The following is a 27,749-nucleotide window of genomic DNA, read 5'->3' on the forward strand; positions in this document are numbered from 1 at the left end:
GCATGGTGGAACTATGCTTGGACAAGCACTGCGCAATGGAACTACAGTACAAGAGACTTTGATTTCAATTCATAACCCTGCTTTTTGTCCAGATTCAGGGCATGTAAACAGCACTTTACCTTTTCAGAAAACTTTGCAACAACCTCAAGGAAGGCTCTTTTCAGGGATGTTAAAAACAAGGACTTGGAACAGGAATACATCAAAATCACCAGGTATGCAATGCAATCGATCAAACAAAAAAAAAGTAACCAAATAAATTATGAATATATAACTTGTAACCTGCCAAACTGAACATAATCCCAAAATCCATGGATTGGGTCCATGTTTCTATAGGCAAAACTCTGTCCTGAGATTGCAGATTTGTCAAGGTGGGAAAGTCCTACATTAAAATAAAATGCTGTTTAAAATATGCTTTCAAAATATTTTTAGTGAAATATTTCCCGTAATAAAGATGTTTTTCACTTCACTTCAAAGCATACTGCTATATATGTTCATAAAGTAGGCCATACATTTCAGTACAAAGGAGATTCCAATTGGTAGTTCTCATGCAATGTAGGTTAAGCATATACTCTATAACAGGCATGGGCAAACTTTATTCCTCCAGGTGTTTTGGATTGCAACTCCCACGATTCCTAACAGCCTACCAGTTTGACGTGTTCATTTTCTGTAACCTTTTCAGGCTTGTGATCTCACCAGTTTTTTGTCGCAGGCAGATGGTATTTGTGGCACAAGTTTCAGTGGATCATCTAAGCCAGTGGTTCTCAACCTTCCTAATGCCGCGACCCCTTAGTACAGTTCCTCATGTTGTGGTGACCCCCAACCATAACATTATTTTAGTTACTACTTCATAACTGTAATTTTGCTACTGTTATGAATCGTAATGTAAATATCTGAATATGCAGGATGGATTTTCATTCACTGGACCAAATTTGGCCCAAATACACGATACGCCCAAATTTGAATACTGGTAGGGTTGGGGGGAATGATTTTGTCATTTGGGAGTTGTAGTTGCTGGGATTTATAGTTCACCTACAATCAAAGAGTATTCTGAAGTTCACCAATGATGGAATTGAACCAAACTTGGTACACAGAACTCCCATGACCAAAAGGAAACACTGGGAGGGTCTGGTGGACATTGACCTTAACTTTTTGGAGTTGTAGTTCACCTACAACCAGAGGGTACTGTGGACTAAAACAATGATGGATCTGGACTAAACTTGGCACAAATACTCAATATCCCCAAATGTGAACACTGGTGGAGTTTGGGGAAAATAGACCTCAGCATTTGGGAGTTGTAGTTGCTGGGATTTATAGTTCACCCACAATGAAATAGCATTCTGAACCTCACCAATTATAGAATTGGTCCAAACTTCCCACACACAACCCCCATGACCAACAGAAAATACTATGTTTTCTGATGGTCTTTGGCAACTCCTCTGACACCCTCTCACGACCCCCACAGGGGTCTCAACCCCCAGGTTGAGAAACGCTGATCTAAACAATGGTATTCTGCCTCTGGTTATAGCCCGTCTGTGCAATCTTCTTGCAGCAGCCGAGTATGTGATCCATCTTTTGTCTGCTTCCATGCAGAGTCTGCATTTGGAATCTCTTGCTGACTTTTCAATTCTGGCTTTGATAGCATTGGTTCTAATGGCTTGTTCTTGGGCTGCAAGAATCAGGCCCTTTGTCTCCTTTTGTTCCATTTGTGAGCCACCTCCATGTTTTTTCCTTGTCAATTTTCCTCTCAATTTTGTCCAGGAACTGTCCATGGAGAGCCTTCTTTGCCAGTTTTCTCTTCTGCTCTGTATTGTATTTCTACAGTATTTTAATCTTTGTCTTTTGCACTTTAAGCAGTTTTCTACTCTTGGCGTCCCTCAATGTTAGTTCTTGACTGCCTTTCCCATAATCTGCCAGTGCATGTTTCTCTTCTTCTACCCTTTTGTTTCACTTGCAGAAGCCCTCTCTCTGACTCCTGATTCTCTGGGCAGGTCAAGTCTGTCAACATCACTATGCAGGTGTCATGAGTGGTGGACTGTCATCTGTTTTCTTGTTTTTCTGTCCAGATTATCCAGCATCCAGTTCACAATTCCAGCAGTGTATCTGATGATGGGGGATGGCCCAGGTGTTGACAGTCTTGATCGTATTTCTGCCATTTAATTTGCTCTTCAGAATTTTTCTGACAATTTGGACATATTCTTTGCTGACCACATTTTTCACATGTCCATGCTTGATATTGTCCAGCTCTAGTATGCCCAGGTATTTATAGGCTTCAGGCTGATTGCACTTAATGGTTTGTCCGTTTGGCATCTCTGTGCCCTCATGGCAAGTAATTTTTCTGTTCTTTAATGCCACTGTGGTGCATTTGTCTAGGACGAACTCCATGCTGATGTCACCGCCACCGCCTCTCCTCCTCTTCCTCCTCCGGACAACCAGACACAGAACATTTTGGGATGGAGGAGAGAAAGGTAGCAGATCTCCACACGCAGAACCTAAGAAAGTTTGCATAGTTTGCCATTGATGTACATACACGCCATCAAGTTGCCTGTTGACTTATGGCAAACCCACATATTTGTTCGGGAAGGTATCCTTAGAAGCGGTATGCCAATGCCTTCCTCTGAAATATAGCCCACAATACTTACTGCTTATTGGCATCTTCCATCCAAGGCTGATCCTGCCTAGCTCCCAATATGTCATCTCTTGGAATTTTCTAGGTCTTCCAGGTAATTCTGTGATATGCTTCTGCCATAAGTCACCATAGTGTCATATTGGAGCACCTATGGCAACTTGCAGCAGAAATTATTCATTTCAATAGGACTCCCATTATCCACAGTTTCTTTTTTCCACCGTAAGTTCACAGATATATCTTCCTTTGATACAGGGCTCGAACTGTAATTCAGATAAGCTTGCTTTGATTCACTGAATTGTTTGGAAGTGTTGCATTTCTCCCTTTGTAGTAAATATTTATGCTCATGTTATTTTCATTGCCGTTGTTACGGCTTTGACTTGTTTTGAACTGCCTTGGTGACATTTCTGCAGAAAGATGGCATACAAAAACAACAACGCTAATCATCAACAAAAATCAGTGACATGAAGGTCTAGATCAAGCTGTCCTGGGCCTAACAATGGGACTGGTTTTGCCTGCCACACACATTCGTTTTCAAATTAAGAGTAGGAGACAAATCGCAAAACCAACCCCTTTTTTGTTTGTATTTTTGGCCACTGAAAATGGCACATTCACAATATTGCCAGGAGAACTGAAGTACACATCATCATCATCATAGGCTATCACTTGTGGTCGGGTATGACTGCCTTCCAAGTATAGAGTCTTGGTGGTGGGTCCGTAAGTTACTGAGGAGATCTAGTCTGGACTCCCATGATCTTTCACAGTGTGAACGTACATTTCCAGATGGAAGACTGTCCTGACAAAGGTTTGCTTGAGGTGCCTTCCTATCTGCACATTTCTCACTTTTCCCTTCTATTTGTGCCTTTTCAAAATCCACACCACTGTTAGTAACAGCTGGCTTCCACTTCCAACATTGGAGGGTGAGCCCCACCCAGTTCTCAGTGTTAGTTCCACATTTTTAGCTTTAAGCTCATCTTTGAATCTCTTTTGGTGTTCACCGACATTCCATTTTCTGTTTCCTAATGCTTTGGGAGATGATGATGGGGCATTTGGACAATGTGGCATTTGGTCCAGGAAAGTGGATGGTGGAGGATCATGGCTTTAAGGCTGGTGGTCTTTGCTCCATCTGTCCTTCCAAGAGATTTGCAGGATTTTCCAGAGGCAATGCTGATGGAACCAATGTCATTCTCAACTTCTGGAAAGATTCTATTAGTGTTGCCTCTGAAAAATCCTCTTGGAAGGACAGATGGTCCATGTTTTGCCGACATACAACAGAGTCAGAAGGACAATAGCTTTATAAACAAGCATCTTGGTCTCCATATGAATATCCTTGTACATCAGACCAGGAACACCTCTGATCTTAAACACCACAACTGCTTGGTAAAATTAGCAAGCAGTTTATTGTAGATTATATGTAGGCAAAGCAGTAAACATAGCAACATAGTAAAAGTACAAAATCCCAAAATAGTTCATGAGCTTAGAAGGGGAACAAAATCCACGAGTATACAGAAATCCATGAAGAAGACACTTGAAACCATGAAACAAAACAGTAGGAAAACCTTAAGCTTGGCAAAGACTTGGTACATGAAACTCAGAGCAAGACCATGACAAATAACGACATTGCTTCGACTGAGGCAACTCTCATGAATCATTATAAACCTTTCCAGAACCCATTCTTCTTGACTTCCCCACTTATCTTTCTTTTGCTGTAGACCAGGGGTCCCCAAACTAACGCCCGAGGGTTGGATACGGCCCTCCAAGGTCATTTATCCAGCCCTCACTCAGAGTCTGAAACGACTTGAAAGCACACAACAGCAACAATCCTATCTCATCAGCCAAAAGCAGGTCCACACTTCCCGTTGAAATACTAATAAGTTTATATTTGTTAAAATTGTTCTTCATTTTAATTATTGTATTGTTTTAAAGTGTTTTTTGCACTACAAATAAGATGTGTGCAGTGTGCATAGGAATTCATTCATATTTTTTCAAATTATAATCTGGCCCTCCAACATTTTGTGGGACTGTGACCAGGCCCTCTGTTTAAAAAGTTTGAGGACTCCTGCTGTAGATGAAGGGATCACCTCAGTATCTGAAAGCTCTGCCGCTATTTACTAAAACTTCACTTTCACTATATTCTCCCTCATCTCTCTCATTAACTTCTGAACCTGGAAAATCAATCTCAGCATCTTTTTCAGACAGTTGCTCTGAGAAAAGCGATGAAAGGTCTCTTCCAGAAATGTGGCCTTGTGAATCATCCTGAAACAGTACAGGCCTCTCTTCTTAACTTAATTCAGACCCAAACAAACTCTCATTCCCAATCCCATCAGTAACATTTCCATCATGAGCATCAACATGAACATCATTCCCATCATGAGCATCAGCATGAACATCAGATACAATCATAAGCTGAACAGGCAGACATGCAACAGTCCCGATCCTCAAGCACTCTCTGCTTCATTCAAAATGTCACACTCACAGAGCTCAGATGCTGTTGTATTTTGGCACTGATGTTGACTTTTTTTGGGAGTGGTGGCTACCCAGGTAGTGGAAATGGTCAACATTTTTGAACATTACACCATTAAGCTTTATGGCTGACATTGCCGAGGGAACAGACATATCAGGCCTTGGCTGAGAAATTTTGTTGATGCACCCTTACAACAGAATTCAGTTCTTTCCCCATAACTATATAAAATGTTGCCAGGCTAAAGGGATTTAAAACGTTTTGTCAGAATAATAAGTAGATATGACAGACACAGGGAGCCAGCGGAATAATAAGTCTGTTGTATAATGGCAGTCATTGTGGTGACAGGTGTGTCTGAAATGCCTAGCAAGATAATAAATGTGCTTCTCTTTAGCACCTTTGAGGGGAAAGAAAGAATCACGGTGCACTTTTCAATGTTAATTTGCTCAAACTACAGTACTGGCAGGATGTTAGTGGGAAAGGGCAAGGGGAAGCATGAAGCTGGGTACTGCTTTAAGATTGGGAGCCATCCCAAGGGCATCAGGGCAAGTAGGAAAAAACCCAATTGGCTGAACCTTCCATGAGATCAGATGCGAATAGAATCTTTCTTTCTCCATCCGCACATTCAAAGCCCCCAGCTGAATTGGGTTCCAATTAGAGATGTGAAGGCCCAGAAAAACAAACTAGGGAAACATTGATAATTGGGAGGAAACTTTTAAAAAAGTATTTCGGAATATCTTCTTTTAGAATGAGAATTAAAACCTGCAAGGCAAGGTGATCATATATTCCTCCACTCAAATTATTTCTATTACAAGAAGACTTTTATGTAAGACTACATACAGTATCTGATCATTCCAATCCCTGATCATGGTATCCTTTTCTCAAGACATCTCATGGCAAGGAATACTTACGTCAAACTTGACACAAAATATTAAAACTAATCTTTTTAAACTAGTGTTGATGGTTTGCTCTTTTCTGCATGCACCTAACAAAGTGACAGTAGGTTGTTGTAGGTTTTTTCGGTCTATATGGCCATGTTCTAGAGGCCTTTCTCCTGACGTTTCGCCTGCATCTATGGCAAGCATCCTCAGAGATAGTGAGGTCTGTTGGAAGTAGGAAAAATGGGTTTATATATCTGTGGAATGACCAGGGTGAGACAAAGGACTTTTGTCTGCTGGGGCTAGCTGTGAATGTTTCAGCTGATCACCTTGATTTGCATTCAATGGCTTGGAAGTGCCTGTGAGAGTGGTCCAGCACTTTTGTGTTCTCAAATAATATGCTGTTTTTTATCCGACCTTCGCTTATCCAACATTCCATCTTATCTGAAGCTCTTATCCGATGCCTCCCTATTCCTCCAGCATTTCCCCTTCAATTAAAGGAGTGCTTGCCAACTCTCTCTCCATTTCCAATAAGTGAAAAAGGCAAGATTATTTGAGAACACAGAAGTGCTGGACCACTCTCACAACCACCATGTCAGACTACACAGAGAAGCCATTGAAATCCACAAGCATGTGGACAATTTCAACAGAAAGGAAGAGACCATGAAAATGAACAAAATCTGGCTACCAGTATTAAAAAACTCAAAAATTACAACAGCAAAACAACAGAGGGGAAACAAACAGGCACATAAAATCACTCTCAACAAAAGATTCCCCCAGGCGCTTCCAAGCCATTGAATGCTAATCAAGGTGATCAGCTGAAACATTCACATCTAGCCCCAGCAAACAAAAGTCCTTTGTCCCACCCTGGTCATTCCACAGATATATAAACCCATTTTCCTACTTCCAAAAGACCTCACTACCTCTGAGGATGCTTGCCATAGATGCAGGCGAAACGTCAGGAGAAAAATTGCCTCCAGAACATGGCCATATAGCCTGGAAAAACCTACAACAACCCAGTGATTCCGGCCATGAAAGCCTTCGACAATACAAAGTGACAGTAGATTCAGCATGGAATAATGCTCTGAGCACTGGGCTAGTGCTCTGGAGAACAGGGTTCAAATCTCCACTCAGCGACTGAAACATGATCTTGGGTAGGTTGCACTCTCTTAGCCTTATGCAAAGGCAAGCCTCTGCTGAATGAATCATGGCTGTGACAGGTTCCCCTTAACGTATCCACAGTAGAGTCTCGCTTATCCGACCTTCGCTTATCCAACATTCCTTGTTATCTGAAGCTCTTACCTGATGCCTCCCTATTCCTCCAGCATTTCCCCTTCAATTAAAGGAGTGCTTGCCAATCTCTCTCTCCATGCCCAATAAGGGAAAAAGGCAAGACAAGGGGCGGGGGAAGAGGGAGGAGGAAAGGGGGAAAAGAGGCAGAACCGGAAGCATCCTCCCTCCTTTATTTTTTATTTATTTCGCATATTTCTACCCCGCCCTTCTCAACCCCTGGGGGAGGGGGGGGGGGACTCAGGGCGGCTTACAAAGGCACAATTCGATGCCAGCATAAACATAACAATGGATAAAACATGTAAACAGCAATTATAACAATTAAGACAGTCAGTTATACATCAAAATCAATAAAAACAATCTAATACTCAGCGTTCGCCATCTCGGAGTCCGTAATCCATTCCACATTGCCAAATACTATCGATTCTGGTCATCATTGTCCTTACCTAACCACCAGATTGCCCGAAAGCCTGGTCCCACAAGCATGTTTTTAATTTCCTTCTGAAAGAGAGGAGGGATGTCGATGACCTAATTTCCCCGGGGAGTGAATTCCACAGGTGAGGGGCCACCACCGAGAAGGCCCTGCTCCTCGTCCCCACCAACCTCACTTGTGATAGAGGTGGAGTTGAGAGCAGGGCCTCCCCAGAGGTGGGGTTGAGAGCAGGGCCTCCCCAGAAGATCTCAAACTCTGAGGTGGGACACAGAGGGAGATGCGTTCGGACAGATATGCTGGGCTGGAGCCGTATAGGGTTTTGTAGGTCAAGACCAGCACTCTGAATTGTGCTCGGAACTGGATTGGCAGCCAGTGGAGCTGACACAACAGGGGGGTGGTATGCTTCCTGTATGACGCTCCGGTGGCTAATCTGGCTGCCTCTCGCTGGACTAATTGAAGTTTCCGAACAGTCTTCAAAGGCAACCCCACGTAGAGTGCGTTGCAGTAATCTATTCGGGATGTAACAAGAGCGTGGACCACTGTGGCCAGATCCGACTTCCTTCCCTCTGTGATTTCCACGCTCCTTTTCTGCATCCGGGCACTTCCTGCTGGGCCTCTCTAGCCCTGAGCCGTTGCCTTGCCTTAACCTTTGAGTCCCTGTTGTTAGTATTCTAGGTGTCTAGTGCTACATCAGATGGGTAACAGTAGGAGACTCCGTATTACCCGACATTTTCGTTTAGTCAACATTCTACCAGCTCATTTATGTGTAAGTTGGAAATGATTGAAAGGCTCACAACAATAACAATAAAGTGCTAAAATTAAAGAAGCACTTTACAATTCAGGACTTTGCAGCTTCATTTGAAACAAAAACAAATTCTTTCCAAGTTTTCACTTTGTAACTATTGCACAGTTGCAGATATTCTTGGTGTTTTGTTTCTATAAGATTTGTTCCTGGGGTTATCTGGAGCACTGAGTCAGAAAATTGCATTGGATAGACTGCATCAGCTCTAGTTTCGTTGAAACGGTTATAATGATTCTTTATGGGTGAGCAGATGATGACGAGTATATGGCACGTGTTTGGTATCTCAAAAACTAGAGCTATAGTGACAAACTGGTGCCATTTTTGGAATCAGCAGGTCAAATATACACAGAGACAGGGCTAACATGTGAGACAACAAAATGTGCATCGGTCAGTGTTATCTAATTGTACTTCCCATTTACCAAGCATAGTTTCAGGCACCCCCCCCCCCCACACACACACATCCTGTATCACATTATTTATATAATACATTGTATGGCCCTAAAGCAAGAAAGTGATTCTCAATTTATAAATGAGGCTAATATCAATGTGTTGTTGAAGGCTTTCATGTCCAGAATTACTGGGCTGCTGTGAGTTTTCCAGGCTGTCTGGCCATATTCCAGAAGCATTCTCTCCTAACATTTCTGCCACATCTATATGGTAGGCATCCTCAGAGGTGGTGAGGTCTGTTAGAAACTAGGAAAATGGGGTTTATATATCTGTGGAATGTCCAGGGTGGGAGGAAGAACAATCAAACAGACAAGAGTTCTTTCTCCCCCCCCCCCCCGCCCCCAAGACATTCAACAGATATATAAACCTCCCTTGTCTTGTTTCCAACAGGCCTCACAACTCTGAGGATGCCTGCCACAGTTGTGGGTGAAATGTCAGGAGAATGCTTCTAAAACACGGCCATATAACCTGGAAAACTTACAGCAACCCGTGGCCGATGTCACGTTTCCGCTGGTGTTTCTAAAACAATTTCTGGAAACTGTAAAAACTGCTTTCCCCCCATGGCTTCAACACTTCCAGAAATGTATATCTCCACCCCCAGTGGTCTTCTTACTGGATCAAACTCTGGACATTACAGCTTCTATATTGTCTTTATGCTTCTGAGAACCCTTCTAGGTCCCTCCAACAATTTAGCTCAAAGCTCAAGCATTCAAAAGAGTTGTCCCAAGCATCTTGGATAGGCCAATGTAGCAAACTAGGGCATCACCAGGGATAGTGAGGAAGAAGACACAAGTGCAGCTTCACCCTGTGTATTGAGACCCCATCAAAGCAACCCAAGACATGCGACTTCTTGGGAATGCAACCAAAGAAGTAGATACTCAATTAAGATGCTGACTTCCTCCCAGCCACTGCTCCCTTCAAAGCACAATCTTCCCCCTTCCAAACAGGAAAGGTTTGGCCAAAAGTGAGAATTGCATGTGCAGCCGAAAGAAACATACTGCACCGTTATAGAACCTGAAAATTTCACAGTCACACAAACAGGGCTAGAAATAACCCAGTGAGGTGCATCCCTTCCCACCCAGAAACAGCTGCAAGTAGGGTTTTGCTCACTACTGAGATCTCCAAGAGGGGAATGTAACACAGCTGCCTGCGCGACCTATCTGTCATACAATTTATTTAAAAAGCCACTAAGGTGATGAGTGGGGTGCCTCAGGGTTCTGTCCTGGGCCCGGTTCTGTTCAACATCTTTATTAATGACTTATTTGTTTATTTTGTGCAAAACGCATTGCATACATAAGTATAAAACTGATAAAAATAGAAGGAGCACAAGCAGCAAAATATTTTCATTGTCTGTAGCTTTAAACAATTCTTTCTCTGTACATGAGGCAGGGCATTGCAGACAAGAATACAGGTGTGGAGTTAATGATGTAGATGAAGGGTTAGAAGGCATGATCATCAAGTTTTAAGATGACATCAAATTGGGAGGAAGAGTCAATACTCCAGAAGACAGGAGCAGAATTCAAAACAACCTTCACAGATTAGAGAGATGATTGGCTAAAACTAACAAAATGAAGTTCAACAGGAACAAATGTAAGATACTCCACTTAGGCAAAAAAAAAAAAAAAAAAAAAAAGAGGAAATGAAAGATACAGAAAGGGGAACGATGCCTGGCTCGACAGCAGGGCATGGGAAAAAGATCTTCATGGGGAACAAGTTAAACATGAGCCAACAATGTCATGCGGTGGCTAAAAAAGTCAATGGGATTTTGGCCTGCATGAATAGGAGTCTAGTGCCTAGATCCGGGAAAGTCATGCTCCCCCTCTCGTCTGCCTTGGTCAGACCACGTTAGCCTGAAACCAAGGAACCCACCTCTTTAGAGCAGGAGCAGCATCCTCAAGAAAGTGGGGATATAGAGTCGGGGTGGGATAAGGAGCTTCAGGAAGCAGACCTGGAGCTAAGGCTGCAATTAAGGACTGATGCCATTCAACTGAGAAGATCTAGTCGGTTGGCTCAGAGTAGGACCAACAGGGCAGAACACTTGTGAAAGTAGCTGGAGGCTGAATTAGTTAGCTGCTGCATGCAACGTTGGTGCAACTGTTACAGCTGGGACTTCTGCTGGTGAACTCTTCATTGGTCCTTGACTTTGGCGAGTGGACTACATTTTGGGTTACAGTTTTTGTGTTGGTGATGATATTGTTTGGCATTGAAGATATTAGAAAGAACTCTGGACTACGCTTATGCTTCACCCTTGTTTGGATTTTTTCCTTTGTTTGTGTCAGGAACAACTTGAGAAATTTCCCACACGTCGTCTGGGAAGCTTATTGTACAAATATGAAATAATAAAATTGAATGCTACGTGTATTTCAAGCTGCATAGCTGCTACGGCACAGAATCACAAAGGTTTCGTTTCAAAGCACAAAAAATGCGTCCGTACCTTGGGAAGTCTGATTTGGCCATAGTGGTCAATGCTCTGGTTACATCCCGAATAGACTACTGCAATGCACTCTACATGGGGTTGCCTCTGAAGACTACCGAGAAGTTCCAACTAGTCCAATGCTTGGCAGCCAGGTTGCTCACTGGAGCAGGGTACAGGGAGCGCACAACACCCTTGCTATGCCAGCTCCTCTGGCTGCCTATTAGCTTCCGGGCACAATTCAAAGTGCTGGTTTTGGCGTATAAATCCCTGAATGGTTCTGGCCCAGTTTACTTGTCTGAACGTATCTCCCACTACTGTCCACCTAGGACCCTAAGATCATCTGGGGAGGCCTGCTCGTTGTCCCCCCATCATCGTAATCGCGGTTGGTAGGGACAAGGGACAGGGCCTTTTCTGTGGTGGCCCCTTGGCTGTGGAACTCCCTCCCAAGCGAAATTAGATCTGCTCCATCCCTTCTGACCTTTTGGAAACAAGTGAAATCCTGGCTAGGTCTCTGCAGACTATTATTATTATTATTAACTTTATTTGTACCCTGCTAGAATCTCCTGAAGGACTCGATGCGGCTTACAAAGGCCAAGGCCAACAATAAAACAGCAATATAACAATTACATATAAACCAAAGCAAATCAAAAAACATAAAGCAATAACCGTAAACAATAAAACAACACACTGTGATACAATAAAACTAGGCCGGGCAAATGTAATGGGTACAGATTAAAAAGTGCTGAGTGTGCTGAGTGATATATAAGGATTTTGGATAGGTGCAATGTGCAGACAATCTTAATTTCTAATAAAGTGCTTTAGGGACTTTATTGCTAAGATTTTCCTATTCTGGAAAGGCACACCGGAATAGCCAGGTCTTCAAGCTCTTCCTAAAGACTGCCAACGTAGGGGCTTGTCTGATGTCCTTGGGGAGGGAGTTCCAGAGTCGGGGGGCTACCACAGAGAAGGCTCTGTCCCTCGTCCCCACTAACCGTGCTTGCGACGCAGGTGGGATCGTGAGAAGGGTATCTCCAGATGAACGAAGAGAGCGTGCGGGTTCATATACGGAGATGCGGTCACGCAGGTAGGCAGGTCCCAAACCGTTTAGGGCTTTGTAGGTGAGCACCTGCACCTTGAATTGGGACCGGAAAATGAACGGCAGCCAGTGGAGCTCCTTGAACAGGAGGGTTGACCTGCTTGAAGAGCAACGGTTTTAATGGACTTGACGGATTGCTTTTAGGACGATGACTTAAACTGGTGACTGTTTGACTGTTTTTATATTGTTTTTTGTGCCGGTTGTTAGTCGCCCTGAGTCCCTCTGCGGAGGTCGAGATAGGATGGGATACAAATGTCCGAAATAAATAAAATAAAATAAATAAATTCTGGTGTTTGGACTGACTACTGTGTATGACTCTGGACTGCTTTTTGACTATGAGGCAGTGAGCGGCTCTTTTAGCAGTACTTCCGAGGAGAGGAATCTGACAGGCCACAGTGTCTTCCCAACACTTACATTGCATTGCAGGGAGAGAAATGACTCTGTAAAATGACCTCACTTTCAGAAAGGCACTAGGAAAATGATACGCAGTCAGGCAAATCCTTCCCCTGAATGGTGGCAGATCTTTTCACTCCGAGATGTTTTCTTGAGAGCATTCATCAATGCAGCGCAAAACCTTTTTAAGTATGGCCAATTACTCAAGCCTGCTGAAACACTTTCAAATCCTCACTGACTCTTGTTCTTTCTTTTTAGGGTCACATTTCTTGAGCACTTTGGGTGAAACTCATCTGAGTGAGGGGGGGGGGGGGGAGCGTAAGATGAGAAAGCAAACAACACAGAAAAGGCAAAAGGAGTCAATTCCAGCCTGCAGTTTTCCACAGACACATGGGGAGAGAGTACTAGGAAAGGAAAGGAAGCTCTATGCTGAACACAGGAAGGCAGTGGTCAACGCTGGCTACTGGGAGAAAGAGCAAGAATACTAACTGGAATCTTGCAGATGAAACAACCTGATTCTGACGGATAACACAGAAGCAAGTGTCAGAGGAAGCAGAACAAAAGCCCAGAGGCAATGAAGCCATTTTTAGAAGCAGGAGGAACAGAGAAGGTTTTTTTTCCACCTCCACCTCTTGGATTCCTGTAAAGCTGCATATATTATCAATAGAGGAGAAACATCTAGTGCAGCTGAATCAATCTAGAACTTCTTAACCACTGGAGGAGCTGCCAATTTGGGTGGAGTGGGAACAGAACTATATTGTAAGTGAGTTGGTTGGATGGTTTAGTTGAGGGAAAGGAGACAGGGAGGTTCTCTCCTCTGATCCTCAAAACGAGTCTGTTTATGCTTCAGAACTGAGAATGACAACCCTGACTCAGTTAACTAAGCAGTGTTGAGTGGGTGCAATAGGAACAGTGGCAACAGGAAACACACAAAGTTCTGCACAATCCATCCTAGTTGCTTCATATACAAAGGACATTTACCACTTTTCATTTCTCTCAAGGACATGTGGCTTGAGAGCAGAGACTAGGACGCGGAACAATGGCTTCAAACTACAAGAGAGGAGATTCCATCTGAACATGAGGAAGAATTTCCTGACTGTGAGAGCCGTTCAGCAGTGGAACTCTCTGCCCCGGAGTGTGGTGGAGGCTCCTTCTTTGGAAGCTTTTAAACAGAGGCTGGATGGCAATCTGTCAGGGGTGATTTGAATGCAATATTCCTGCTTCTTGGCAGGGGGTTGGACTGGATGGCCCATGAGGTCTCTTCCAACTCTTTGATTCTATGATCCTATGTGTGAAAAAGAACTTGGAGTCCTCGTGGACAACAAGTTAAACATGAGCCAACAATGTGATGCGTAGGCAAAAAAAACCAATGGGATTTTGGCCTGCATCAATAGGAGCATAGTGTCTAGATCCAGGGAAGTCATGTTACTCCTCTATTCTGCCTTGGTTAGACCACATCTGGAATATTGTGTCCAATTCTGAGCACCACAGTTGAAGAGAGATATTGACAAGCTGGAATGTGTCCAGAGGAGGGCGACTAAAATGATCAAGGGTCTGGAGAACAAGCCCTATGAGGAACGGCTTAAAGAGCTGGGCATGTTTAGCCTGAAGAAGAGAAGACTGAGAGGAGACATGATAGCCATGTGTAAATATGTGAGAGGAAGTCATAGGGAAGAGGGAGCAAACTTGTTTTCTGCTGCCCTGGAGACTAGGACACGGAACATTGGCTTCAAACTACAAGAAAGGTGTGCCGTCGCGCCTGGGGGCTATAACTCTTAATGAGAGAGGCATGGACGTGGCATCTTTCCCCAGGGGATTGCTTCTTGCCCTCCTATAGGAAACTGGAACTCCCAAAGACCAAAACACACCAGATAACTCGATATGGTATTTATTCACAATGAGTTATCTTTCTCAGGCATAAGCTTGATGTTTCAACAGGGATAAAGGAAATATACTTTACAATCTCTGAAGTCCCAGGAGTTTGTAGCTGAGAAGCTTTTCCTGTTTCCTCTTTCCTCAATGGCTGTGAATGCCGGAGCAAACCACAGCCCCAGTTCAAATGGCCTATGTTTGAAGACTCAGGATCTTCCTCTGGTGCCAAAAGAACCGGTTTGAAGGCGCTTGAGACTTCCAACGTCGTTCAGGTTGGTCTGAACATGAAGCATAAGTCTCAAGGGTAAAAAACCTCAGAACTGGTGCTGAGAGGTAATTTAAATCAGGGTCTTTTAGAGTCAAGTCTCTTACTCACGTCCATCTGGTAGGAACTCTGATGGCAGAATGAAAAGAAAGGAAGCACTCCCCTCCTGCAGGAAGAGGTGGAGCCAAACACTACTGATTGACAGCTGTAAGTAACCAATCCATACAACTATACATAACCAGGGTAAAAAGGCAGGATTGAGCATGATACAACAGTTTAAATCTTGCAACTAACAGTTCTACACATAGGTGGTGCCACTCGCGCCATCACAAAAGGAGATGCCATCTGAACATTAGGAAGAACGTCCCGACTGTGAAAGCTGTTCAGCAGTGGAACTCTCTGCCCCGGAGTGTGGTAGAGTCTCCTTCTTTGAAAGCTTTTAAACAGAGGCTGGATGGTCATCTGTTGGGGGGTGCTTTGAATGCAATTTTCCTGCTTCTTGGCAGGGGGTTGGACTGGATGACCCATGAGGTCTCTTCCTACTCTATGATTCTGTTTTTCTATGATTCTATTTTTGTTATCAATTCAATAAAAAGGAACAAAGCCAGTTCAGAGCTAGAACAGTTAACATCCACCAGATGTTCAAAAATGCAGAACAAGATGTCAAAGGCATAAGAGAATTAGGAGCAAATATTCCCTTCTCCATTTGTCAGAAATAAATGGTCCATTGGGACAACTGGGATCTGAAAGAGTCAAGGACAGTTGAGTAATCCAAGAAATATGGCCATTACGATACCGATACCAAATACTCAACCAGCTTCTTCAGAAAGGTAGCGTTCAAGACAAAACTGTAGCTGGCTAGATGTCCATCAGAAAACATATGAAGGAGAAAAATATCAAGACACTCCGAGAGCAGTTCATTATCTGCAGCAGCAGGCAGCTCTCAACCGTGGCCATCCATCCTTAACCAGGCATGATGGGCACGTGTCCAGGCTACATATGGCAGCCTTCACAATTCCCAGCCGTCCTTCTGGCAATCTTAAGGCTCACCAGGCTGAAGCGATCCAAGTGAAGAGAGCAGGCGACAACCTCTAAAGATGCCAGCTGGGGCCACTTCAACAAAGGTGCCAGATCTGAAACCACTGTGACCAGGAAACCTACAGTTAAGTTTATGCATGACTTTACAGAACTAGCCAAGAGAGCATTTCTGTTCAGTTTAATCATTTTTCTTTTTTTTAAAAAATCAAACTGGCAAATCAAAAGTTGCTGATACTGTGGAACTAAGGTGACAAATGAGCTGTTTAGCATCAGAAAAACAGAACAGGTGCAGGGTGAAAACAACAAACAAAACAGTGGCTGTCTAAGTGGCACAAGTATTTGAATTACCCCAAACAACTATAATCTGCTAAAGAGAAAATTATACAAACCAGTAAGCACACAAAGCAAAGCCTTTAATATTGATTCATATATTCAATATTTCATGAGTGCTACCTTTGCCTCTGAACCACAGAACTGTTGCAAATGGAAATACTTGGCTGATTCAGAGATGTACAGCTCCAGAAAAAAATATGCTGCCAGACTGTGAGTACTGCCGCAATTTAAACAAGGGGAGATTTGGGGGGCTTATCCTTTTGATGAGGAAGAACCCTACCACCACCACCTCTATTATGTAGGGTCTACAGTGGATCTAGGGACATAATGGAAGGAGCTAAGAGCACATTGGCGAATGGCATGCTCTTTGGTGATGCACTTTCTACTAACAAGAAGGCCTTCTCCAAAATTCCCACCAGAAAAACTTAAGAGAGTGGAGACTTTGGTGGGAGGATAACCTGAACTATATAGGGCTTTAGATATATAGGGCGCTCTACGTGGGGCTGCCCTTGAAAACGGCTCGGAAATTCCAACTGGTCCAACGGGCGGCGGCCAGGATGTTAACTGGTGCTCCTTACAGAGAGATGTCAACCCTCCTGTTTAAGGAGCTCCATTGGCTGCCGTTTACCTTCCGATCCCAATTCAAGGTGCAGGTGCTTACCTACAAAGCCTTAAACGGTTTGGGACTTGCCTACCTGCGTGACCGCATCTCCGTTTATGAACCCACACGTTCCCTTCGTTCATCCAGAGAGGCCCTGCTCGCGATCCTGCCTGCGTCGCAGGCGCGTTTGGTGGGGACGAGAGACAGGGCCTTTTCTGTGGTTGCCCCCTGACTTTGGAACACCCTCCCCAAAGACATCAGACTAGCACCCACGTTGGCAGTATTTAGGAAGAGCTTGAAGACCTGGGTATTCCAATGTGCCTTTCGGAATAAGAAAACTCCAGGATTATGTCCCAGAAGCACTTTATTAGAATTTTAAGATTCTCTGCACATTGCACTTGCCCTGAAATCCAACATACCACCTGTCACACCCAGCACTTTTTAATCTGTACCCATTACTTGGCCTGGCCCTAGTTTTTACTGTGTTATGGTGTAATGTTTTGTTGTTATTGCTTTATGTTTTTGATTTTGCTTTTGAGTTGTATTGTTATGCTGTTGTTGTGTTGAGATCTTGGCCTTTGTAAGCTGCATCGAGTCCTTCGGGAGATGTTAGCGGGGTACAAATAAAGTTTAATAATAATAAAATAATAATAATTTAGATATCAACCCAAACACTTTGAATTCTGCCTAGAAATAGATCAGTAGTCAGTCCATATACACACATATACATATATGTGTGTGTGTGAATGGCTGGATGGCCCTTTGTCAGCAGGGCTTTGATTATGTTTTCTTGCCCTGGTGAAGGGAGTTGGACTGGATGGCCTTAAGGCAGCATTTCTCAACCTGGGAAGTCAAGACCCCAAGGGGGGGCACCAGTGGGGGGTGTCAGAAGGGTCACCAAAGACCACCAGAAAACACAGTATTTTCTATGGGTCATGAGGGTTCTGTGTGGGTAGTTTGCCAGCACTGTTGAGTAAGTACACAGAGAAGGAAAATACTAAAGCTGCCATGATATTATGCTCCCTAAATTTGGACCTGCCATGTGGCTGAGACATACTAATTATCTGATTTTATTGTTCGGTTGCTTCTCACATCACAATGAGTGTACTAGTTTTACTGTTGACTGCTCTGAGAGCTTTGCTGATGAGTCGCCTTTAAATCTATTGATAACATGGCTAGAACGCATACTATTTCCTGTCAATACTAGTTTTCTCATACTGACCACAAAGGTAAGTAGAAAACACTTTTCAGTTCTGCCTATGCAATTCCTCTCCTGACCGCTGAAAAAGGATGGAAAGTAAACATTTCATGGCTGTGTGTTGAAGCCAGTCATCTGCCCTAAAGTTCCCTTCTATTAGAGATTTTGGTTGTGGACTTTTGTTCCTGTGCAGATACACATACTTGCTCAGACTCTGGCAATGGTTTATGCCCACTCTACCCAACACTTTAGGGTTATTATAACTGTTCTGGTACAGCCACACCAGGAGCTCCAGCTTATCTTGCTATTTGTTGATTACTGCATGTATTTTAAAGTTCTATGCCTTTGTAGTTAGATGGCTTTCCTTAATTTGCATTTATTGGATTTATGACCTGTCAATTATCATTAGGTTCCCTAGTCCCGCCCCTTTTTTGGGTTTTGGAGGGAATAGGAGCCATTTTGGGTCAGTCCATACAGAGAAGCCTTTCATACAGGACATAAAACCAGGAGCTCCTGTAGAAAGCTTCGTCTTTTACAGCTTGGCCGGGGAGATATACAGCCCCATAGCTTGGCCAGAGAGATACAGTCTCAGCACAGCTTTTTTGCTGAGAATTTTACAGCCTTACAGCTCCTTTGCTGAGGGAATCCGGTCCCATAGCGCTTCAGCCAGCCATCACTGAAACCTGAAGACCTTCTTTTCCCCTGGAAGTCTACAAAGGACTCTGTCTGGTAAGGGCCACTCGCGACAGCCAGAAGCAGTTGGTACCCGGTGTAGGGGCTCCACGCCAACAGAGGCAAAGACAGACTGCCCAGATAAGAGGTGAAGGATTTCCCCATTAGTCAAAATACAGTTATGAAGATAGTGCCTGTCCCCTGTGGACAAGACTGAGAGACCCAATAGACTATTAAGAAAGCCTTGAAGTATCTGTTTGATTTCAATAATAAATAACTTTGTTGAACCTTTAAGCAATCTAAGGACTCTGTTTAAGGAAATCCAAAGGCCTCTAATCTGAGGCAGCCTCGGCATCCCGTTGGGCACACAGAATTTATGTCCTGTCTGTAGTCTTTCTACAGACCCAGCGTGCGACAGCACAATAACCTTCCACATGTGTGCAGAAGAACAAGGAGGCATGGCTCCATTACAATCATGAACATCAGTTATTGATATAGCATGTACATCGTGGAAAAGCAATGGAACAAGAGACAATTTCATGACTATCGTGAGTTGATCAGCACCATTGAGGTGCTGGAAGTCTGACTTGGCCACGGTGGTCCACGATCTTGTTACATCCCAAATAGACTACTGCAACGCACTCTACATGGGGCTGCATCTGAAGACTGCCTGGAAGCTTCAATTAGTCCAATGGTCGGCAGACAGGTTGCTCACTGGAGCGGCTTACAGGGAGCACACAACTCTGTTACACCAGCTCCACTGGCTGCCAATCAGCTTTTGAGCACAATTCAAAGTGCTGGTTTATTTATTTATTTACTGCATTTGTTGACCGCCGTTCTCAGCCCTAGGGCGGTATACAACATATAAAAAGACAATTTACAATAAAAGCAATATCATAAACAACAATAACAACATCACTATTAATAATACCATTACTCTAAATCATTCGCGACGTCTCATCATAGAATCACAATCCAATCTCATTATCCATATTCCGTTCCACTCATAACTGCCAATTTGTTGTAGCACTTAGTCAAACGCCTTCTCAAACAACCACGTCTTTAGGCTCTTGCGGAATGTCATAAGGGAGGGCGCCTGTCTGATGTCTACAGGGAGGGTGTTCCACAGCCGGGGGGCCACCACCGAGAAGGCCCTATCCCTCGTCCCCGCCAGGCGTGCCTGTGAGGCAGGCGGGATCGAGAGAAGGGCCTCCCCAGATGATCTCAAGGTCCTCGTGGGCTCATAGGCCGAGATGCGGTCAGACAGGTATTTTGGGCCGGAACCGTTTAGGGCTTTGTAGGCCAACACCAGCACCTTGAATTGGGCCCGGTAGCAGATCGGCAGCCAGTGGAGCTGGGACAACAAGGGCGTTGTGTGCTCCCTGCGTCCCGCTGCTGTTAGTAACATGGCTGCAGCACGCTGGACTAGCTGGAGCTTCCGGGCCGTCTTCAAGGGCAGCCCCACGTAGAGAGCGTTGCAGTAGTCAAGGCGGGATGTGACCAGAGCGTGTACTACCGTGGCCAAGTCAGACTTCCCTTTAAAGCCCTAAATGGTTCGGGCCCAGACTACCTGCCCAAACGTATCTCCTTTTACAAACCATCACCAAATTTAAGATCATCTGGGGAGGTCCTGCTCTCGATCCCACCGCCATCGCAAATGCGACTGGTGGGGATGAGGGACAGGGCCTTCTCTGCAGTGGCCCCCCATCTGTGGCACTCCCTCCCCAGGGACATCAGATTGGCCACCTCCCTTCTGTCTTTCAGAAGGAAGCTTAAGACCTGGCTATGGGACCGAGTGTTCGACCAGTAATAACAGCAGGTAAAATAAGTTTTAAGACAATGAATTAACTCGGACTGGACCTTGGACTCTGGATTTTGGATTCTGATTTTAACAGGCGTGTTTAAATAACTGTTTAATTACTGTTTTAATATTTTAATGTATTGCTGATTGTTGATTGTTTTTATGATATTGGCATCCTATGATGCTTTTGTGAGGCTGCCCTGAGTCCACCCTCGGGAGTGAGAAGGGCGGGGTAAAAAATATAGAAAATAAATAAACTTGATCAATATCCTTCTCCTAAAGGGGGGTTTCTGCAAATTCATTCATTGCCATGACAAACTCCTCAATGAAAGTGTGACTATCTTCAGCCCTATCTTGCACCTCCTAAACATTCAGGAAGAATACAAAATCTGGGAAGGTTTCAGTAAACTTCAGTTCAGCTCACCAAACATGTTCCCGATATGTCCATTCTTCGTGAGTGGTCTGAGTTCATTTTTCCCCAAGGCATATTGCTTGTAGTTATCCCAAGCAAACTTCATCATCTGCAAGAAAGAGAGGGAACTTGTGGTTAGTCAACTATCAAACTGTTTCACTTGCAGCCTTTGAGAAAGCGGCACAGAAAGGCAGATCACAGGACTGAGAAAAGAGATGTGCTATAATACAGAAGGCTCTAAATCAAATGTGGATGCGCACCCACAGGGGCAAAAACAAAGACAGGGCTTTGTATCTCAGTTGGAAAGAGAAGCTATTGTCTCGAAACCTATTTAAAAATCACAGACAAATTGTGCTGATAGAATGCCCCCCGATTGTACGAAATTTTCCCCCAGGCACAATGGAAATGGATCAAGAAACATAATGTTTTGCGGCACTGGAAAAATGAACACAAACCAACAATTCTCCAAGCACACAAGACGTATCTTCAGCACAGTACTTACAAAGATAAATTCCAAGGTTGGGACAATGACATTTTTGGATTATAGCTTGCATGGCCACTGGCCATTGTGTAAGTGAATTCTGAGAATTTCAGCGAACATAAGAAACTTTTTCAACCTCTCGTATCCTAGCAATCTACTATGCATTAGATTTGTTAAACCAGTGGTTCTCAACCTGGGGTCCCCAGATGCTTTTGGCCTTCAACTCCCAGAAATCCCAGCCAATTTACCAGCTGTTAGGATTTCTGAGAGTTGAAGGTCAAAAACATCTGGGGACCCCAGGTTGAGAACCACTGTATTAAACCCTTGTGCTGGCAGGACTGCTAACCTGAAGGTTGCCTGTTTGAATCCGGGGAGAGCGTGCATGAGCTCCCTCTGTCAGCTCCAGCTCCCCATGTGAGGACATGAGAGAAGCCTCCCACATGGATGGTAAAACATCAAAACATCTGGGCATCCCCTGGGCAACGTCCTTGCAGATGGCCAATTCTCTCACACAAGAAGCAACTTGCAGTTTTTCAAGGTGCTCCTGACACCAATATATATATATATATATATATATACACACACACACATACACACACATACACACACATACACACACACACACACACACACACACACACACACACACTAGCCATCCCCTGCCACGCATTGCTGTGGCCCACATGGGGGTTCTGTGTGGGAGGTTTGGCCCAATTCTAGGGTTCAGAATGCTCTGTGATTGTAGGTGAACTATAAATCCCAGCAACTACAACTCCCAAATGTCAAGATTCTATTTTCCCCAAACTCCACCAGTGTTCACATTTGGGCATATTGAGTATTTGTGCCAAGTTTGGTCCAGATCCCTCATTGTTTGAGTCCACAGTGCTCTCTAGATGTAGGTGAACAACAACTCCAAAACCCTTCAAGTGTTTTCTGTTGATCAGGGGAGTCCTGTGTGCCAAGTTTGATTCAATTCCATCGTTGGTGGAGTTCTGAATGCTCTTTGATTATAGGTGAACTATAAATCCCAGCAACTACAACTCCCAAATGACAAAACCATAATATTTTGAGTGATGGTCACTCCTTGTGTTGTGAGACGTTTTGTTGCCAAATTTGGTGTGATTTCATTCATTGGTTCTTTTGTTTTAAGGTACTCATTATGTATAGAGCATATATGTATATATGTATGTATGTATGTAGATTTTTTTTCACATATACAACTTTTTAAACCAAGATGGCACACAAAGTGAGGTGTGCTTCAAACATATGTTCACTTGGATTTCTTTTTTTTTTCTGTAGGCAAATCTGGGACTAATGGAAGCCGTGTGAGCAGCAGATGGTATCATGTTTTTTGGTGCAGAGGCTAAAGACAAGGGATGGATGGAGACAGCCTGAAACAGATATTGCTGTCCCTGTTGTTTGCCCTTTGGATTGTTTTTGAAAGCACTGCGATGAGTGGAAATAAAAAGAGGACAAGCAAATCTTCTTTTAGATAACTTTCTTAAAAAATAACTTCCTGTTTAATGTATTGTCGAAGGCAAACTTGCTGTTTGTTTCCTGAAATACTTCATTGACCTAAAGAAAACTTGGCTAAGACAACCCTGGAAGCCATGTGCAAGAAATAGAAATAGAATGGAAATGGCATTTTTTAAAAAATAAAATAAAAACCCTTCAAGCCCTGGAAAGATAAGAAGACTTCATGACTTCTTAAACTATCTCTCCTGGCTGTTCTTTGACTGGGGAGAGATTTCCCAGTAATCCTCAAACTGGCCTTCCTGGAAGGACTCACATGCACAGAGGTCATTGACACATGGAAACAAACAAAACCCTCCCTTCCTCTTCCCTCTGAAATACTGGGGCTCCAGCTGGCAGGGGAAGTGAAAAATGACACACATCCATCCTTAAGAGACTTAAACACTGGCTGAATGCCAAGCTTTCTGCTAAATGAGGTCTCCCTCCCTCTCTCTTAAAGAAAAAAAACCCCCTACAACCCAGTGGTTCCCAACCTAGAGCGCGGACCTAAAATAAGCTCTGCGGCTCTAGATTATTAAATATGGTTTTCTGTGAGCGAGCAGATGGCGACTACTGGATGACATATGTTCTGTATCAGAAACTAGAGCTGATGTGGTCTATCCAATGCAGTTTTCTGAATCAGCACCCCAAATAACCAAACCGAATCTAAAGTTGACCAAAAACAGATTGGTAACCCTTTTGGTACTAATGTTGGAGAGTGGTCCCTGGTCAAAGTGGTCCCTGTTCGAAGAGGTCTCTGGTCAAAGTGGTCCCTTGTCAAAAAAAGATTGGTAACCACTGCTATAACCTAAAGGCTAACAAAGATTTCAGAACTTTCTGAGGTCACAAACTTCAATTCAATGCCAAGTCAAACAATCCATGGACTGATTATAATGTTCAATTTTGGCACTGTCAGCACCACATGTGAGATCACGTCTTCCTATGCCTGCAAGGATGGTTGAATGCCTTTCCCATCTGGGAACAACAGCCTCCTCTGGGTTTAATATTATGCCATCTCCGCTCCACAGAGGAAGACTTGATGGTCTACTGAGCGACAAGAGGCTTTGCGTCTTTAGCATAGGATAGCTGAATTCCATCCCACATATTCTTCTGCACTGCCCACTTTACCAGGAACTAACATCTAGCTTGCTACTACATGTTATAAGGTAAAGGTAAAGGTAGTCCCCTGACATTAAATCCAGTCATGTCTGACTCTGGGGTGTGGTGCTCATCTCCATTTCTAAGCCAAAGAGCCAGACACCTCCAAGGTCATGTGGCTGGCATGACTGCATGGAACGCCGTTACCTTCCCGCCGGAGCGGTACCTATTGATCTACTCACATTTGCATGTTTTCGAACTGCTAGGTTGGCAGAAGCTAGGGCTGACAGCGGAAGCTCACGCCGCTCCCCGGAATCGAACCTGCAACCTTTCGATCAACAAGCTCAGCAGCTCAGTGCTTTAACCCACTGTGCCACCGGGGGCTCCATACTATACTACATACTATACTCCATACTATAACTACAAGTTATAGATCCTATGAAAAACCATACAGACCCAGACAAAGTAATCGATTTTGTCATTTGGGAGTTGTAGTTGCTGGGATTTCTAGTTACCTACAAGCAAAGAGCATTCTGAACCCCACCAGTGATAGAATTGGGTCAAATTTCCCACACATACCCCACCCCACCCCATGACCAACAGAAAATACTGTGTTTTCTGATGGTCTTCGGTGACCCCTCTGACACCTCCCTCATGACCTCCAGGTTGAGAAACGCTGCCTTAGTGGATAATCTTTCCATGACCTGGGCTGGTGGAAGTGTGTCCCTGTTGGCTGTACTGGACTTATCATCTTCTGATACTATCGACCATGTTATCTGTCTGGGTTGCCCTGCTGGGATGTAACTTTGTGCCCTTGAGTTCTTTTGGAAAAGGCAAATCCAGGATGTGGTATTTGGAGATTCCTGTTTGACCTTTTGGACATTGACCCTTTGAGGTTATGCAGGGCTTTGTTCTAACAAGATCTACATGAAATAACTGTCTGACACCTCCTCGTGACCCCCAGGTTGAGAAACGCTGCTCTATACCAAAATATAATGGGCTTCACTGATCTAGCTGTAGCACCAAATTACTGAAAGGATTCCCACCTACCAAGGCCTTCATCCCATAAAAATTATCTCCCCCACTACCCCAAGACAAAGTGTTGCCTTTGTTTGTAGTGTATGTGTGGCAAACATTTGTATCCCCATTACCTCTCATAACAGCACATCAGCCCAATTGCAATGAGAGCTATTTTGCTCTCTGTCATGCTTTACTTGGAGCCTGAGACTAGCAGGAGGCTCATTTTCTGCACAGTGGGTCAATTCGAGCAAAAAACAGTCTATGCTCTCATAGCCCTGGTGGCGCAGGTGTGATTTTTCAGTAGCACTCTCACCAAGAACAAGAACGTTTCAACCAGGTTTTCTGGGACCGGTCTTTGGATAGACACGCTGCAGTCCAGGAACCCACCAATGGCATTTGCTCCATCTGTTCAACAGGCCAGATGAGACTCTTGCCACGCAGCTCAATTAACTGAAGATAATATACCACCACCTGTTTTTTTTTTTCATTTGCAATTAGGATTGAAAGAGAGAAGGGAGTGAGAGGGTGAGATAGAGCATGAGAGACAGTGATGGACGGAGAGTGGTTAGGGCTAATCCTCCTGGCCAAACAACCAAACAAAGGCTTATTATTGCCAGCATCTCTCTTTTGACTTCATCAGTCAAGGGGAAATGTTCTCTACTTCTCAGTTCTAAGCTTAGAGCTGACAGCAAATGGTGGTGAGATATAAGCCCCCAATTCCAAAGTTACGGTTATATATTGTCCTTATTTAAAATGGTCTGCATTTGTTATTACTGTATTACAGAACCCTATGTATCTTTTGTTGTTTTTTCATTCAGTTGCTTCCTGAGCTCCTGGACCAGCCCATGTCAGAGCTCCATGGGTCTGGAGAACAAGCCCTATGAGGAGCTGGGCATGTTTAGCCTGAAGAAGAGAAGGCTGAGAGGAAACATGATAGCTATGTATAAATATGTGAGAAGAATCCACAGGGAGGAGGGAGCAAGCTTGTTTTCTGCTTCCCTGGAGACTAGGACGCGAAACAATGGCTTCAATTTACAAGAAAGGAGATTCCATCTGAACATGAGAAAAAACTTCCTGATTGTGAGAGCCGTTCAGCAGTGGAACTCTCTGCCCCAGAGTGTGGTGGAGGCTCCTTCTTTGGAAGCTTTTAAACAGAGGCTGGATGGCCATCTGTCAGGGGTGATTTGAATGCAACATTCCTGCTTCTTGGCAAGGGGTTGGACTGGATGGCCCATGAGGTCTCTTCCAACTCTTTGATTCTATGATTCCATGTTGGCCGTTGCCACCCCCAGCTCCTTCAAGGCCAAGCCAGTCATTTCAATGATAAGATTCATCCATCTTGCCCTTGGTCGGCCCCTCTTCCTTTTTCCTTCCATTATCCCCAGCATCATTCTCTTCTCCAAGCTTTCCTGTCTTCTCATTATGTGGCCAAAGTACTTCATCTTTGCCTCTAATATCCTTCCCTCCAGTGAGCAATCGAGCTTTATTTCCTCAAGTATGGACTGTTTGGATCTTCTTGCGGTCCAAGACACTCTCAGAATTTTCCTCCCACATCACAGTTTGAAAGCGACTATCTTCCTTCGCTCAGCCTTCCTTATGGTCCAGCTCTCACATCCATATTTTGCTACGGGAAATATTGCTTTACCCAAGCAGATCTTCGTTGCCAGTGTGATGTCTCTACTCTTCACTCTTTGATCGAGATTCGTCATTGCTCTCCTCCCAAGAAGGAAAGGTCTTCTGATTTCCTGGCTGCAGTCTACGTCTGCAGTAATCTTTGCGCTTAAAAATACAAAGTCTGTCATTGCCTCCACATTTTCTCCCTCTATTTCCCAGTTGTCAATCATTCTTGTTGCCATCATCTTGGTTGTTTTGATGTTCAGCTGCAACCCAGCTTTTGTACTTTTTTCTTTCACCTTGGTTAGAAGGCTCCTCAGCTCCTCCTCGCTTTCAGCCACCAAAGTGGTATCATCTGCATATCTAAGGTTGTTAATGTTTCTTCCAGCCATTTTAACTCCTGCCTTGGATTTATCAAGCTCCACACATCGCATGATGTGTTCTGCATACAAGTTGAATAGGTTGGGTGAGAGTATACAATCCTGCCATACGCCTTTTCCAATCTTGAACCAGTCTATTGTTCCATGGTCCGTTCTTACTATTGCTACTTGGTTGTTATACAGATTCCTTAGGAGACAGACAAAGTGACTTGGGATCCCCATCCCACCAAGAACTTGCCTCAATTTATTATGATCCAGAAAGTCAAAGGCTTTTGAATAGTCAATACAACAGAAATAGATGTTTTTCTGAAACTCCCTGCCATTCTCCATTATCCAGTGGATATTGGCAATTTGGTTTCTCATGCCTCTGCCTTTCCAAACCCAGCTTGTACAACTGGCAACTCCCACTCCATGTACTGCTGTAGTCTTACAAGTGTTTTACAACCAGACTATTCTATAATGCCTGGATCTTTAGAAAGAGAACATCCTATTAGAATCCTGACTTTTTTCTTTTTTTTTAAAAAAAAAAACCCTAATTGCTCAATGTGGTTGCAAACGTGAGGTGAATTAACTTTAAAGATTGTTTCCTTCTGGAGTTTTTCATGGCAAAAAT

General features: G+C 43.9%; 1 protein-coding gene across 1 annotated transcript in view; it reads right to left on the reverse strand.

The window, feature by feature from the left end:
• MAN1C1 (mannosidase alpha class 1C member 1) overlaps positions 1 to 27,749 on the reverse strand; it is a 287,547-nt gene that overhangs the window by 144,970 nt on the left and 114,828 nt on the right. The window contains exon 2 of the mRNA XM_060784442.2: positions 21,044 to 21,140. Within this exon, the coding sequence (XP_060640425.2) occupies positions 21,044 to 21,140 (97 nt within the window). The remainder of the gene's footprint in view (positions 1 to 21,043; positions 21,141 to 27,749) is intronic.

The sequence above is a fragment of the Anolis sagrei genome, chromosome X (genome assembly GCF_037176765.1).
Source record: "Anolis sagrei isolate rAnoSag1 chromosome X, rAnoSag1.mat, whole genome shotgun sequence".
In the NCBI taxonomy this organism is placed as follows: domain Eukaryota; kingdom Metazoa; phylum Chordata; class Lepidosauria; order Squamata; family Dactyloidae; genus Anolis; species Anolis sagrei.